This window comes from Coregonus lavaretus (genome assembly GCF_964263955.1).
Source record: "Coregonus lavaretus genome assembly, contig: SUPER_35_unloc_3, whole genome shotgun sequence".
Taxonomy (NCBI): domain Eukaryota; kingdom Metazoa; phylum Chordata; class Actinopteri; order Salmoniformes; family Salmonidae; genus Coregonus; species Coregonus lavaretus.
Genome location: NW_028167179.1, coordinates 1,604,837 through 1,619,366, shown reverse-complemented (window position 1 = coordinate 1,619,366; position 14,530 = coordinate 1,604,837). Strand labels below are relative to the sequence as shown.

General features: G+C 44.1%; 1 protein-coding gene across 1 annotated transcript; it reads left to right on the top strand.

The window, feature by feature from the left end:
• Positions 1 to 1,542: 1,542 nt before the first annotated feature.
• LOC311110339 (uncharacterized protein) lies at positions 1,543 to 9,629 on the top strand. Its single transcript, XM_084188885.1, has 3 exons — positions 1,543 to 2,026; positions 7,219 to 7,349; positions 7,562 to 9,629. Exons 1-3 carry the CDS (start codon positions 1,768 to 1,770, stop codon positions 8,693 to 8,695), a joined length of 1,524 nt encoding a protein of 507 aa, XP_084045011.1. The 5' UTR covers positions 1,543 to 1,767; the 3' UTR covers positions 8,696 to 9,629.
• Positions 9,630 to 14,530: the final 4,901 nt, after the last annotated feature.

Below are 14,530 nucleotides of genomic sequence, written 5' to 3'. Positions count from 1 at the left end.
GCGAGTGACACTGGAAGCAGGGAGGGAGAGATGGCAACCCAACCAAGCCGATTTGCGCTAATGGTATGTTCAAGACAACTGGGAACTCTGAAAAATGAGGTCAAGTCATGATGTCAGTGATCTTCAGGTCAGAAAGTCGGAGCTCTTGAAAGAGTACCTAGATTCCGAGTTGGAAAACAAATTTTCCCAGTCAGAGCTAGTTTTTTTTTCCGAGTTCCCAGTTGACTTGGACGCACTGAAGTCGGAAGTCTCTGATTTTCCGAGTTTCTAGTTGTTCTGAACGTGGCATTATAACTAGGTTATTTATCATCATATGATTACGTAGTACCCGTCTTAACTGCATCACACCGGTAGAAGCTAGTTAAGCGCTAGCTAGGCTAATTGAGGCTCCAGTGCATGCTTTCTCATCCTACAGTTACAAATAACAATAACTCCATTCAGAATATTAAGTAGCAACCTACCTGTTGGCTATTGGTCGTTGTAGCCTATCCTTCTCCTTTAACTTTTAATTCCATCTTCCATTGATTCGAGATCTCCTAACTTTTGCCACACAGAGGCTCTATGACTGTAGCCTATTGCCGCTTTGATGACTTATGATTGGCAAAACGACAAGCTACATGTGCAACGCTCCACCCTCGTGAAAAGCAAGAGCAGCAGTCTCGTTCGGATATGTACGGTCCTTCCGGACAAGTAAGTTAAAATTACACATACCCCAGACCCTTGACAATCAGCTCCGACCCAGACCTGTGACATTTATTTAGAATTCTGGATCCGGACCCTCTCGGTCCCGGATTGGGTATTCGGGTAGAGGTGGTCCGTGAAGACCTCTAGCTCACACTCCAGGACAGTAGATTGTGATGTATGTACGTTTCAGTTGGTTGTGATCCGCCATTACAAATATAAAGAAGTAGTAAACGGACGTGAACAGTTGGTTCTGGAGATCAGACGTGTCTGCTGAGAGAAATACAGTTTGAGGTTGCCAAGATCAGAGTAGTACAGAAGGTGTTGTATGCTGAGGCAGTGAAGAGAGTAATAGAGGCAGATGGGTCCAGGGCGAGGGAGCCTAAGAGGATCCATGTGAGTAGGCCCAGGCCAATAGAGAATGATAGGAATAACATGTACTTCAGTATGGTTGAATTCTTAGCGTTCATAGCCATGGTTATCAACTGTGCCGCAGAAATGGAACATAAATCACAGAAAATGGCTGTGGGGGTGGCAGCTGCTGAGAAGTACTTGGGTGTTTTCTATTTTACTGCATATGAGTTACAAGCTGTGTTGAGGCCGGATAGTGTCCCATCCTCCCAGCCTGGTGTAGGATCAGATAGGGCCAAGTAGCTTGTGGAATAGTGGTGAGGTTTTTTAATGGGTGAAGGATTAGTTGGTAGGGCAAATTTTTCTACGATGTGTAATGAACTCACACTCCAGAACAGTAGGTGGAAACACAGAACTAGATAAGAGGAATACATGAATAGGCGTGGCCCTGAATGCCCTCACTCCAGTACAGTAGGTGGCGGTGTATGCACATCACGGTTGCAATCCGCCAATACAAATATAGAGAAGAAGGAGAAGTGAACCTTGACCAATAATAATTGCCACGATAGCGTTTTTAATGTTGTTTATTTAGACGTTTATTAACACTCTGGAACTCAAAATATGACTAATTTAACTGTACAGCATCACACGCTTACCTCAGGTAGTCTTAAATTCGCGTTGGAGACAGGACTTGCTTGATATACGTTATCTAGGTAACGTTAGCTAGCTGCTAACATGGCTAACTGTATGGGTTTTCACACTCAAATAGCCTCCATCATGGAGGTGCTAGCGAATGCAGCCGTGGCAGACATCTGTAAACTCGTAGACGACGACTATGCAGTGTTTCGTTTGGAAATAACTCAAAGCCAGAAAGAAAACAGGGCATTGCGGAGGAAACTACAGCTACTGGAACTGAAGGTGGCACGGGAGCGCGTCCTCGCCAGTCGTCCCAGTAGTGTCAAGATCCTCGACCGACACAGAGGAATGGCAAGAGGTACATTTTGCTTTATTTTTTATTTCACCTTTATTTAACCAGGTAAACCAGTTGAGAACAAGTTCTCATTTACAACTGCGACCTGGCCAAGATAAAGCAAAGCAGTGCGATAAAAACAACAACACAGAGTTACATATGGGGTAAAACAAAACAAAGTCAAAAAATACAACAGAAATACATATATATACAGTGTGTGCAAATTTAGCAAGTTATGGAGGTAAGGCAATAAAATAGGCTATAGTGCAAAATAATTACAATTAGTATTAACACTGGAATGATAGATGTGCAAGAGATGATGTGCAAATAGAGATACTGGGGTACAAATGAGCAAAATAAATAACAATATAGGGATGAGGTAGTTGGGCGGGCTAATTTCAGATGGGCTGTGTACAGGTGCAGTGATCGGTAAGGTGCTCTGACAACTGATGCTTAAAGTTAGTGAGGGAGATAAGTGTCTCCAGCTTCAGAGATTTTTGCAATTTGTTCCAGTCATTGGCAGCAGAGAACTGGAAGGAATTGCGGCCAAAGGAGGTGTTGGCTTTGGGGGTGACCAGTGAGATATACCCGCTGGAGCGCAGACTACGGGTGGGTGTTGCTATGGTGACCAATGAGCTAAGATAAGGTGGGGATTTGCCTAGCAGTGATTTATAGAGGGCCTGGAGCCAGTGGGTTTGGCGACGAATATGTAGTGAGGACCAGCCAACAAGAGCGTACAGGTCACAGTGGTGGGTATTATATGGGGCTTTGGAGACAAAACGGATGGCACTGTGATAGACTACATCCAATTTGCTGAGTAGAGTGTTGGAGGCTATTTTGTAAATGACATCGCCGAAGTCAAGGATCGGTAGGATAGTCAGTTTTACGAGGGCATGTTTGGCAGCATGAGTGAAGGAGGCTTTGTTGCGAAATAGGAAACCGATTCTAGATTTAACTTTGGATTGGAGATTCTTAATGTGAGTCTGGAAGGAGAGTTTACAGTCTAACCAGACACCTAGATATTTGTAGTTGTCCACATACTCTAGGTCAGACCCGTCGAGTGTAGTGATTCTAGTCGGGTGGGCGGGTGCAAGCAGCGTTCGGTTGAAGAGCATGCATTTAGTTTTACTAGCGTTTAAGAGCAGTTGGAGGCTACTGAAGGAGTGTTGTATGGAATTGAAGCTCGTTTGGAGGTTTGTTAACACAGTGTCCAATGAAGGGCCAGATGTATACAAAATGGTGTCGTCTGCGTAGAGGTGGATCTGAGAGTCACCAGCAGCAAGAGCGACGTCATTGATATACACAGAGAAAAGAGTCGGCCCAAGAATTGAACCCTGTGGCACCCCCATAGAGACTGCCATAGATAAGGTGGGGATTTGCCTAGCAGTGATTTATAGAGGGCCTGGAGCCAGTGGGTTTGGCGACGAATATGTAGTGAGGACCAGCCAACAAGAGCGTACAGGTCACAGTGGTGGGTATTATATGGGGCTTTGGAGACAAAACGGATGGCACTGTGATAGACTACATCCAATTTGCTGAGTAGAGTGTTGGAGGCTATTTTGTAAATGACATCGCCGAAGTCAAGGATCGGTAGGATAGTCAGTTTTACGAGGGCATGTTTGGCAGCATGAGTGAAGGAGGCTTTGTTGCGAAATAGGAAACCGATTCTAGATTTAACTTTGGATTGGAGATTCTTAATGTGAGTCTGGAAGGAGAGTTTACAGTCTAACCAGACACCTAGATATTTGTAGTTGTCCACATACTCTAGGTCAGACCCGTCGAGTGTAGTGATTCTAGTCGGGTGGGCGGGTGCAAGCAGCGTTCGGTTGAAGAGCATGCATTTAGTTTTACTAGCGTTTAAGAGCAGTTGGAGGCTACTGAAGGAGTGTTGTATGGAATTGAAGCTCGTTTGGAGGTTTGTTAACACAGTGTCCAATGAAGGGCCAGATGTATACAAAATGGTGTCGTCTGCGTAGAGGTGGATCTGAGAGTCACCAGCAGCAAGAGCGACGTCATTGATATACACAGAGAAAAGAGTCGGCCCAAGAATTGAACCCTGTGGCACCCCCATAGAGACTGCCATAGGTCCAGACAACAGGCCCTCCGATTTGACACATTGAACTCGATCTGAGAAGTAGTTGGTGAACCAGGCGAGGCAGTCATTTGAGAAACCAAGGCTATTTAGTCTGCCAATAAGAATGCGGTGGTTGACAGAGTCGAAAGCCTTGGCCAGGTCAATGAAAACGGCTGCACAGTACTGTCTATTATCGATCGCGGTTATAATATCGTTTAGGACCTTGAGCGTGGCTGAAGTGCACCCATGACCAGCTCGGAAACCGGATTGCATAGCGGAGAAGGTACGGTGGGATTCGAAATGGTCGGTGATCTGTTTTTTTGACTTGGCTTTCAAAAACTTTTGAAAGGCAGGGCAGGATGGATATGGGTCTGTAACAGTTTGGATCTAGAGTGTCACCCCCTTTGAAGAGGGGGATGACCGCGGCAGCTTTCCAATCTCTGGGGATCTCAGACGTTACGAAAGAGAGGTTGAACAGGCTAGTAATAGGGGTTGCGACAATTTCGGCGGCTAGTTTTAGAAAGAAAGGGTCCAGATTGTCTAGCCCAGATGATTTGTAGGGGTCCAGATTTTGCAGCTCTTTTAGAACATCAGCTGTCTGGATTTGTGTGAAGGAGAAGCGGGGGGGGCATGGGCAAGTTGCAGCGGAGGGTGCAGAGCTGGTGGCCGGGGTAGTGGTAGCCAGCTGGAAAGCATGGCCAGCCGTAGCAAAATGCTTGTTGAAATTCTCGATTATTGTAGATTTATCGGTGGTGATAGTGTTTCCTAGCCTCAGTGCAGTGGGCAGCTGGGAGGAAGTGCTCTTATTTTCCATGGACTTTACAGTGTCCCAAAACTTTTTGGAGTTAGTGCTACAGGATGCAAATTTCTGTTTGAAAAAGTTAGCCTTTGCTTTCCTAACTGCTTGTGTATATTGGTTCCTAACTTCCCTGAAAAGTTGCATATCGCGGGGGCTATTTGATGCTAATGCAGTACGCCACAGGATGTTTTTGTGCTGGTCAAGGGCAGTCAAGTCTGAGGAGAACCAGGGGCTATATCTGTTCTTAGTTCTGTATTTTTTGAATGGGGCATGTCTATTTAAGATTGAGAGGAAATTACTTTTAAAGAACAACCAGGCATCCTCTACTGACGGAATGAGATCTATATCCATCCAGGATACCTGGGCCAGGTCAATTAGGAAGGCCTGCTCGCTGAAGTGTTTTTGGGAGCGTTTGACAGTGATGAGGGGTGGTCGTTTGACCGCGGACCCGTTACGGACGCAGGCAATAAGGCAGTGATCGCTGAGATCCTGGTTGAAGACAGCGGAGGTGTATTTAGAGGGTAAGTTAGTCAGGATGATATCTATGAGGGTACCCATGTTTACGGATTTAGGGTTGTACCTGGTAGGTTTTGTTGATAATTTGTGTGAGATTGAGGGCATCTAGTTTAGATTGTAGGATGGCCGGGGTGTTAAGCATATCCCAATTTAGGTCGCCCCGTTCCCCTCTGCGCATGTGTGACCTTAGATGTGTTAACCACTATGGTTAACCAGAATTGGGTCTTGTTCAGTTTTGGGATAGTATGCAATAAATACCCCTGATTACTTAGTCATCTTGCACAAAGACACAATATCATATTCTAACCAGATTCTTGATTTACTGCATTTCCTATTATTTACTCATCGAAAACAATATGATGCTTGGAACATAATTGATCTCTAAATAGTATATCAAGAAGTTATGCGAAGTGTTACCTTAAATCTCTGCCAATTCTAGACACTGGCCGTGGTCCGAATACCCATACTTGTGTACTAAATGGTATGCAAAAAAAGAAAATAGTACTTAGAATGCGTCATCTAATGGGCGATTGACTCCCGCCATTCGTTTATTTTGGTACAACGCATCAATTTATCTGATTATCAGCTGTTGTCAAACACGTGAGTCAGAAAAGAGGAGTGAATTCTGGTAGATAAAACACCAAAATGAGTATACAGTTTAAGTATGTAGTATGCTAGTATTTGGACATGGCCAGTGTCAATAGTGTACAATATACCGTTGAGCATTGACAGTAGCTAACCTAACTACCTAACCTAACGTGATCTTCCTGTCTGGGTTGGCGACCCCCCCCCCCTTGGTTTGTGCTGTGGTGGAGACCTCTGTGGGCTATACTCGGCCTTGTCTCAGGATTGTAAGTTGGTGGTTGGGGATATCCCTCTAGTGGTGCGGGGGCTGTGCTTTGGCGGAGTGGGTGGGGTTATATCCTTCCTGTTTGGCCCTGTCCGGGGGTTTCTTCGGATGGGGCCACAGTGTCTCCGGACCGCTCCTGTCTCAGCCTCCAGTATTTATGCTGCAGTAGTTTATGTGTCGGGGGGCTGGGGTTAGTTGGTTATACCTGGAGTACTTCTCCTGTCTTATCCAGTGTCCTGTGTGAATTTAAGTATGCTCTCTCTAATTCTCTCGTTCTCTCTTTCTCTCTGAGAACCTGAGCCCTAGGACCATACGTCAGGACTACCGGGCATGATGACACCCTGCTGCCCCCAGTCCGCCTGGCCTTGCTGCTATTCCAGTTTCAACTGTTCTGCCTGCGGCTACGAAACCCCTACCTGTCCCAGACCTGCTGTTTTCAACTCTAAATGATCGGCTATGAAAAGCCAACTGAGAGACCTGAGCCCTAGGACCATACGTCGGGACTACCGGCCGTGGTGACTCCTTGCTATCCCCAGTCCGCCTGGCCTTGCTGCTATTCCAGTTTAAACTGTTCTGCCTGCGGTTATGGAAACCCTACCTGTCCCAGACCTGCTGTTTTAAACTCTAATGATCGGCTATGAAAAGCCAACTGAGATTTATTCCTGATTATTATTTGACCATGCTTGTCACTTATGAACATTTTTGAACATCTTGGCATGGTTCTGTTATAATCTCCACCCGGCACAGCCAGAAGAGGACTGGCCACCCCTCATAGCCTGGTTCCTCTCTAGGTTTCTTCCTAGGTTTTGCCTTTCTAGGGAGTTTTTCCTAGCCACCGTGCTTCTACACCTGCATTACTAGCTGTTTGGGGTTTTAGGCTGGGTTTCTGTACAGCACTTCGAGATATTAGCTGATGTAAGAAGGGCTATATAAAATAAAATTGATTGATACCTCTTTTCCCCCAATCACTCTCTTAGGTGAAGGACATCTCACTGGAGGCCACAGGAGCTTTGTGAAGCCAGCGGGACACAATACATGGAGAGATGATCAACCAATCACTGTTGATGAGGGGAGTGGAACCTCAACCCAGCACGTTATTGTGATAGAGGTTAGTGTAATTGTGTTACATAAAAAATTACAATTACTTTGTACGGCATATCAAATGTGGCCAGTTTATTTCGGAAAGGCTCCCCTCAGCTATTCACTTCCTTACATGTACATCCTTATTTATCTGCCATAGGGGAGCTTGTGAGATTTCCCTATGACATTGTTATCCTATTCAACTCATATACCAGTAATAACCTCCTCTTCTTGTGTCAGTCTGTAGATGCAGAGGCTGCAGGTCCTGGGGTCAAGCTGGAGGGGTCTGAAGGACAGGAGGACCCAGGGCAAAGCCTAGACATCCAGATTGGAGCGGCTGAAGCGCCCCCTGTAGCCATGGAGGACCCCACCACCACACCGCCCAGGACCCAACGCAGCATCACGGAGGTCAGTGGAACGCCGAACGCTGTCCTCAAGTCCGAGACAGACACTGAGACCTTAACTGTAGCACACAGGCTTTTACACACAGGATCTGACCACAGATCAGACCCAGAGGAACTGGGGCTGGGGAGACTGGGCTGTCCTCCTGCTCCTGGCACAGAGTACTTACCGGTATTTCACCAGAGCCAGAAGACTGTTAATTCCTGTGGAAATACTGATGGTGATGCGTTAGACACTAGCGGTGATGATCTGTCTTGTTTTTACACTACAGAGATGGACCCTGGCAACATATCCTTGGGTTTAGAGACACAGACTGATCTGTCTAGAGGGGACTGGAACCGATACAGTAGTAGTGTATACTCTGAAGGGTGCCTAGATAAGAAAGGGGAGGTTATAGCGGTAGATAAGGTGACTGTGAAAGTGGAGGACGACGCTCCTCTTACATGGAATGCAGACGAGACTCACTTAGGAGAAGGACACTCACAAGGCAGAGATTTCTTAGATTACAGGGAACGCTTAGAGACAAATCCAAATGTCTCGACCCACTCCCCTTTACACACACTCAGGGATCGCGACCCAGTGTCCACTTCGATGGGGCCTTCCGATTCACACGGCCGCGTCCTTTTCGATCAGGTATTGAACTCAAACGACAGGGCTAGAGCCCAGGCTCAGGGAGGGGGAGCCACATCAGGCAATAGTAAAGAGAAACGGTTCCTCTGCATGTTCTGTAACAAAGGCTTCAGCTGCCTCCAGAAGGTGGAGATCCACCAGAGGGTCCACACAGGGGTGAAACCCTTCAGCTGTACCCAGTGTGATATGCGCTTCGCTGAGGCTGGCAGCCTGAAGAGGCACCAGAGGGTCCACACAGGGGAGAAACCCTACAGCTGCCCCCAGTGTCACATGCGCTTCACCCAGGCTGGCAGCCTGAAGAGGCACCTGAAGGTCCACATGGGAGAAAGGCTGTTCGCCTGAGGTTCTCAGAGAGAAGCTACCTCAGGATACCCTAGCAGAAAAACTATTCCACTTTATATCTTATTACAGTTAGATCAAACCCTGCATTAAAGACAAAGATTACTTTTCATTGTTGTGAGCAGAAAACATCCACAGATGCATTTGGAATAATGAGAGTAACAGATTTCAGTGTTTAATATTCCTGGGTAGAATATTGCATCCAGAAATTGTGTGATATACACTGAGTGTACAAAATATTAAGAACACATTGCTAATATTGAGTTGCACCACCCCCCTTTTGCCCTCAAAACAACCTCAATTCATTGGGATATGGACTCAAAAGCGTTCCACAGGGATGCTGGCCCATGTTGACTCCAATGATTCCCACAGTTGTGTCACAGATAACTGTTGAGCATGAAAAACCCAGCAGCGTTGCAGTTCTTGACACAAACCGGTGCGCCTGGCACCTACTACCATACCCCATTCAAAGGCACTTAAATATTTTGTCTTGCCCATTCACCCTCTGAATGGCACACATACACAATCGATGTCTCAAGGCTTAAAAATCCTTCTTTAACCGGTCTCCTCCCCTTCATCTACACTGTTTGAAGTGGATTTAACAGGTGACATCAATAAGGGATCAAAGCTTTCAACCTGGATTCACCTGGTCAGTCTGTCATGGAAAGAGCAGGTGTTCTTAATGTTTTGTACACTGTGTATAAAGCACATATAAGCCTAAAAAGTCTGTTACTTATTGTGTTTGTACTGTGTAGGCTATATGATGTTCACAAATGCCTATTTCATTACATCCATTGAACTGCTTTCCCAAGACACTTTTAATGAGGAAATGAATGCAATTTATCAAGTTCATGCAGATTTATAGTTGAGACATGTATGTGTGGTTTTCATATGGTGTATTTAACACTTGTTTATGTTTAATAAACATAAAATGGGACTTTTCATTCATTGATATACATCACATCAGCTCTCATCCTATTCTGCATACACCCAACAGCCAATGCTTCCTAATATACCTACACACTAACAAACACCTACTGTACACATCAAAATAGTTTGGTCAGGTTTGTCTGATGACTTATTTTTTACCCACAACATATTTATGTCTCCCATGATGGGTTTAACAACAATGAAGTCATTATGTAACTACAGTATAGGACTCAAACAAAGTGGGGGTAAACACTCCGGGGCCATACTTGCAAAAATTAAAAAAGGTTACGATTAAGCATCAGCCAATTAAAATCGTGTTCCAACAGCGTCCATAACAGAAGTATAACAGCATGTACTGATAATCAAAGCATCTACATCGTGTATTTTACTGACTGATCAAATTACTTTCTATCTAGCGACTAGCTCCATGTAATTGTCGCAGATTGTGGCAAGGGTTCCAATCTCACATTAGTTTTTTTTTTCCCCCTTTTGAAATGTAGAATTACATTTGTGTGTTTAGAAGGGACGTCGCCTACAGCTTGAAAATGAAGATTAAGAATGAATTTAATAAGGAGCTACCTTTTTCTTCAACCTTGCAGACAAACACTGCTATAGCCTATTAATCATATTGCATAGGCTATATTACATGGGCGTGTACACCTAAATGTAGGCTTACAATATTTTATATGCATTTTTATAATCACCTACATCATCACATATGCGTTATTTGACTCGAGGACGAGCATTACAAAGTGTTATACGATTACAGGTTGCACTCTCACTATCATCCTACAGATGGCAGTATTGCAGTTATTTTAAATAGGTTTATCGAGAGTCCGGAGGACTAGAATTGGCAGTCTTAATGGAGGAAGACGTTTGGCTGTATCAGTATCAGATGGTGAATTACTTCTATTTGATAGTCATCTAACTTTCTGATTCACATTTTTCTGTACTATAGGAACTCTGATCAACAGTAGAGCTAAAGCCTATATTCATTCACATCATATAGTGTCCTCCTTATGCTATAACCTATTAATGCATATGGGACTTCGTATGGTTCAATTCACTTCGACAATGTGTGTGAGAGGCTATAGACCTATGGAAATGTATCACTCCTGGAACCCTCTCATGTGAAATCCATGATTTCAATGTAAAAATGCAGACCGACACAGGCTACTGGCACCGCTACATAAATAATGGACGCTACTATAGTACAGGCTATATTATATAGACGTATAGGCCTACACTTACATGTACAATGTTACAGTGCATTCGGAAAGTATTTAGACCCCTTGACTTTTTCCACATTTTGTTACGTTACAGCCTTATTCTAAAATTGATTAAATAAACATTTTTCCTCATCAATTTACACACAATACCCCATAATAACAAAGCGAAAACAGGTTTTTATAATTTTTTGCATAATAATAAAAAATAAGTAACAGAAATACCTTATTTACATAGGTATTCAGACCCTTTGCTATGAGACTCGAAATTGAGCTCAGGTGCATCCTGTTTCCATTGATCATCCTTGAGATGTTTCTACAACTTGATTGGAGTCCACTTGTGGTAAATGCAATCGATTGGACATGATTTGGAAATGCAAACACCTGTCTATATAAGGTCCCACAGTTGACCGTGCATGCCAGAGCAAAAACCAAGCCATGAGGTCGAAGGAATTGTCCGTAGAGCTCCGAGACAGGCTTGTGTGGAGGCACAGATCTGGGGAAGGGTACGAAAAAATCTGATCAAACCAAGATTGAACTCTTTGGCCTGAATGCGAAGCGTCACGTCTGGAGGAAGCCTGGCACCATGCCTACGGTGAAGCATGGTGCTGGCAGCATCATGCTGTGGGGATGCTTTTCAGTGGCAGGGACTGGGAGACTAGTCAGGATCGAGGGAAAGATGTACGGAGAAAAGTACAGAGAGATCCTTGATGAAAACCTGCTCCAGAGCGTTCAGGACCTCAGACTGGGGCGAAGGTTCTCCTTCCAACAGGACAACGACCCTAAGCACACAGCCAAAACAACGCAGGAGTGGCTTCGGGACAAGTCTTTGAATGTCCTTGAGTGGCGCAGCCAGAGCCCAGACTTGAACCCGGGACTTGAACCCAATCGAACATCTCTGGGGAGACCTGAAAATAGCTGTGTAATATTTCTGTTTTTTATTAGTAATACATTTGCAAAACTTTCTAAAAACCAGTTTTTCCTTTGTCATAATGGGGTATTGTGTGTAGATTGAGGGGGGGGGGTACAATTTAATCAATTTTAGAATAAGGCTGTAACATAACAAAATGTGGAAAAAGTCAAGGGGTCTGAATACTTTCCGAATGCACTGTATGCGTGGACCTTGATCCAAAACGAAAGATATATTGAACATTTAGACTGTTCCATAATTTATTAAACAAATTGTTGTCTTATTTATGCATTTGGTCTTGTCTTGTACAGAATTATGTCCTAGTAGCAGTCAGATATTTATAATATGCCATGAATACTAGGCTAGTTTTTTGCAAATTGTCTATATAGCTAGCTAGCCACCTAGATGATATTAGCAACCCTTATTTTATTTTACCTTTATTTAACTAGGCAAGTCAGTTAAGAACAAATTGTTATTTACAATGACGACCTACACCGGCCAAACCCGGACGACACTGGGCCAATTGTGCACCGCCCTATCGAACCAGGGAATCGAACCAGGGGGTCTGTAGTGACACCTCAAGCACTGAGATGCAGTGCCTTAGTCCGCTGCGCCACTCGGGCTCCTCTTCTCCTTCAGCCTGTGGAGGTCTTTATTTAATCCTTTATAATTTCTGTCAATTATATGAACAAGGTGAAATCTATTTCAGTTCATGGTGTCAGAATGCACTGCTGTATTAAAGCGATTCAGAACTAACTTGTTTAAAAAATCTTACCCCAGCTGTGGGTCCATTTCAGTGTGTGTGGTAACTTAGGCCTGCACATCAACCAGTACTGGGACCATTGTAGACTTGGAATGCTTGCTCTCAAAGTACTGCTTTAATGTCTTTGGGTCTGCATCTATAAAAGGTCAAGTATAAAATGGAGGAAGTTACCAATCTGTGGCTTAGATTTAATTCAAAGATGACACAAATGATAAACTAAGCAATACGATGCAACAAACTACTACACGTGAAAGACTGTACCACACAGACCAGTACAATAGCCACAGGTGTGGACTAGTGCTGCCTTGGCTGCAGTCTTCTGGTTCGCAGTTGCTCCCTTCTTGTTAACCGCCGCCATGGCATCGGTCAACAGGTTCAACTTACATTTACATTTTAGTCATTTAGCAGACGCTCTTATCCAGAGCGACTTACAGTTAGTGAGTGAATACATTTTCATACTTCAACTTCAATTTGAAAGTGGACCATGCGATATATCAATACCCCCCCCCCCCACAATTGTACCCATAGTACAGAATAATGACTTAAACAGGTGCACAGCTCCAGATCTGAATGGCAGGACTGTGTAGAAGCTTTTGTTCCAGCCCATACCTGATTACAAATCATAGCCTATTGCCGTGATTTGGCGTCAGTAATATGACAGTAATTCTACCTCAAAACCAACGTGTGAATACCAATTAATTTAAAACCCACCATAGCAGGTAGGACTAAACAATGTTACATAGCCTTGCCTACTAGCTATACTAATGATCTGCTGTCCAGAGGGTAACAGAAAACATATCAATGTTTTTCCGCAGTAAAGTAAGCACACTGTTGACTCGAGAGGATGCTAATCAGTCCATCTCTGAAACCTCTCAAAAAGCAAGACTAAAATAATACAGCTGGCTAGAGTACCTACAAGTCAAGTAGTACTTGAAGTAGGCTTCCCACCCCTCACCCACAGACACAAACATTATCAAGAATGCCTAGCCCTAACTTCACCATATAAGTTAGCTTGCTAGTTAACTAGCAAGCTAGACTGTTGGTTTATAAAAGCCAAAGAAAGCAAAACTTTGAATTTCTCATACATTTAAATGTCTAGACAAATGGATGGCTTATGTAGCCATCTAGCCAGGCTAACTAGCTAACCATGAGCTAACTAGCATTTTCAATTTAAAACTTGCCCAATACAGTTCACAGAATTGTCCATTTAAACAACTTTATCCAATTTATCATTACTAAATTTAGCTAACATTAGAATCTCTGGATTACCTTTTTTATATATATACATTTATTGAATATTTAAAACATACAATCTACTTGCAGTGAAGCCGCTCAACATCTACATCACATTAGTAATCTAACAGACTCCTATCCAGAGCGACACACAGAAGCAAAACCAGGGTCAACGCCCTGCTCAAGGGCACGTCGACAGATCTCCCACAAGGTCAAAAAATGGGGACCCGAACCAGCGATCCATGATCCCCCCACAGTTCCCCAAGAGCTGCCCCTCAACCATCCGAGACCCCCCACAGCCCCCCCCCCCCACAGTAATTCCATTCCCCACCCCGAAGACCCCCCGTCCCCGTCCCACAATGCACCAACAACCAACAAAATGAACAAAAGAGAAAAAAGAGAAAGACAAATGAAAACAGAAAACAACAATGCAAAAAACAAAAGACATCAAGGACAACACAAATCATAACAGCAAGGCCAACTGAATATGTTTGAGTGCATGTATGGCACTATTTACGTGTCCGTGTATGTGCATGTGTGCATTTGAATGAGAGTGTGTGTATATGAATGTGTACAAACACCTGCACGGCATCAGCCTCAGGCAAACAGGCATTAGCTGTAACAACACTGCCCCTCAGTGTCATTCAAACTTACTTTTTAACTTTTATCTTTGACTGTCATTCTATCCCCCGCCCAGCAACTCCACTCCCACTTGTCTCCAATTCCACATCCCACCTATCTCTGCTGGCCACCCTCTTCGGATTTCTACACACCAT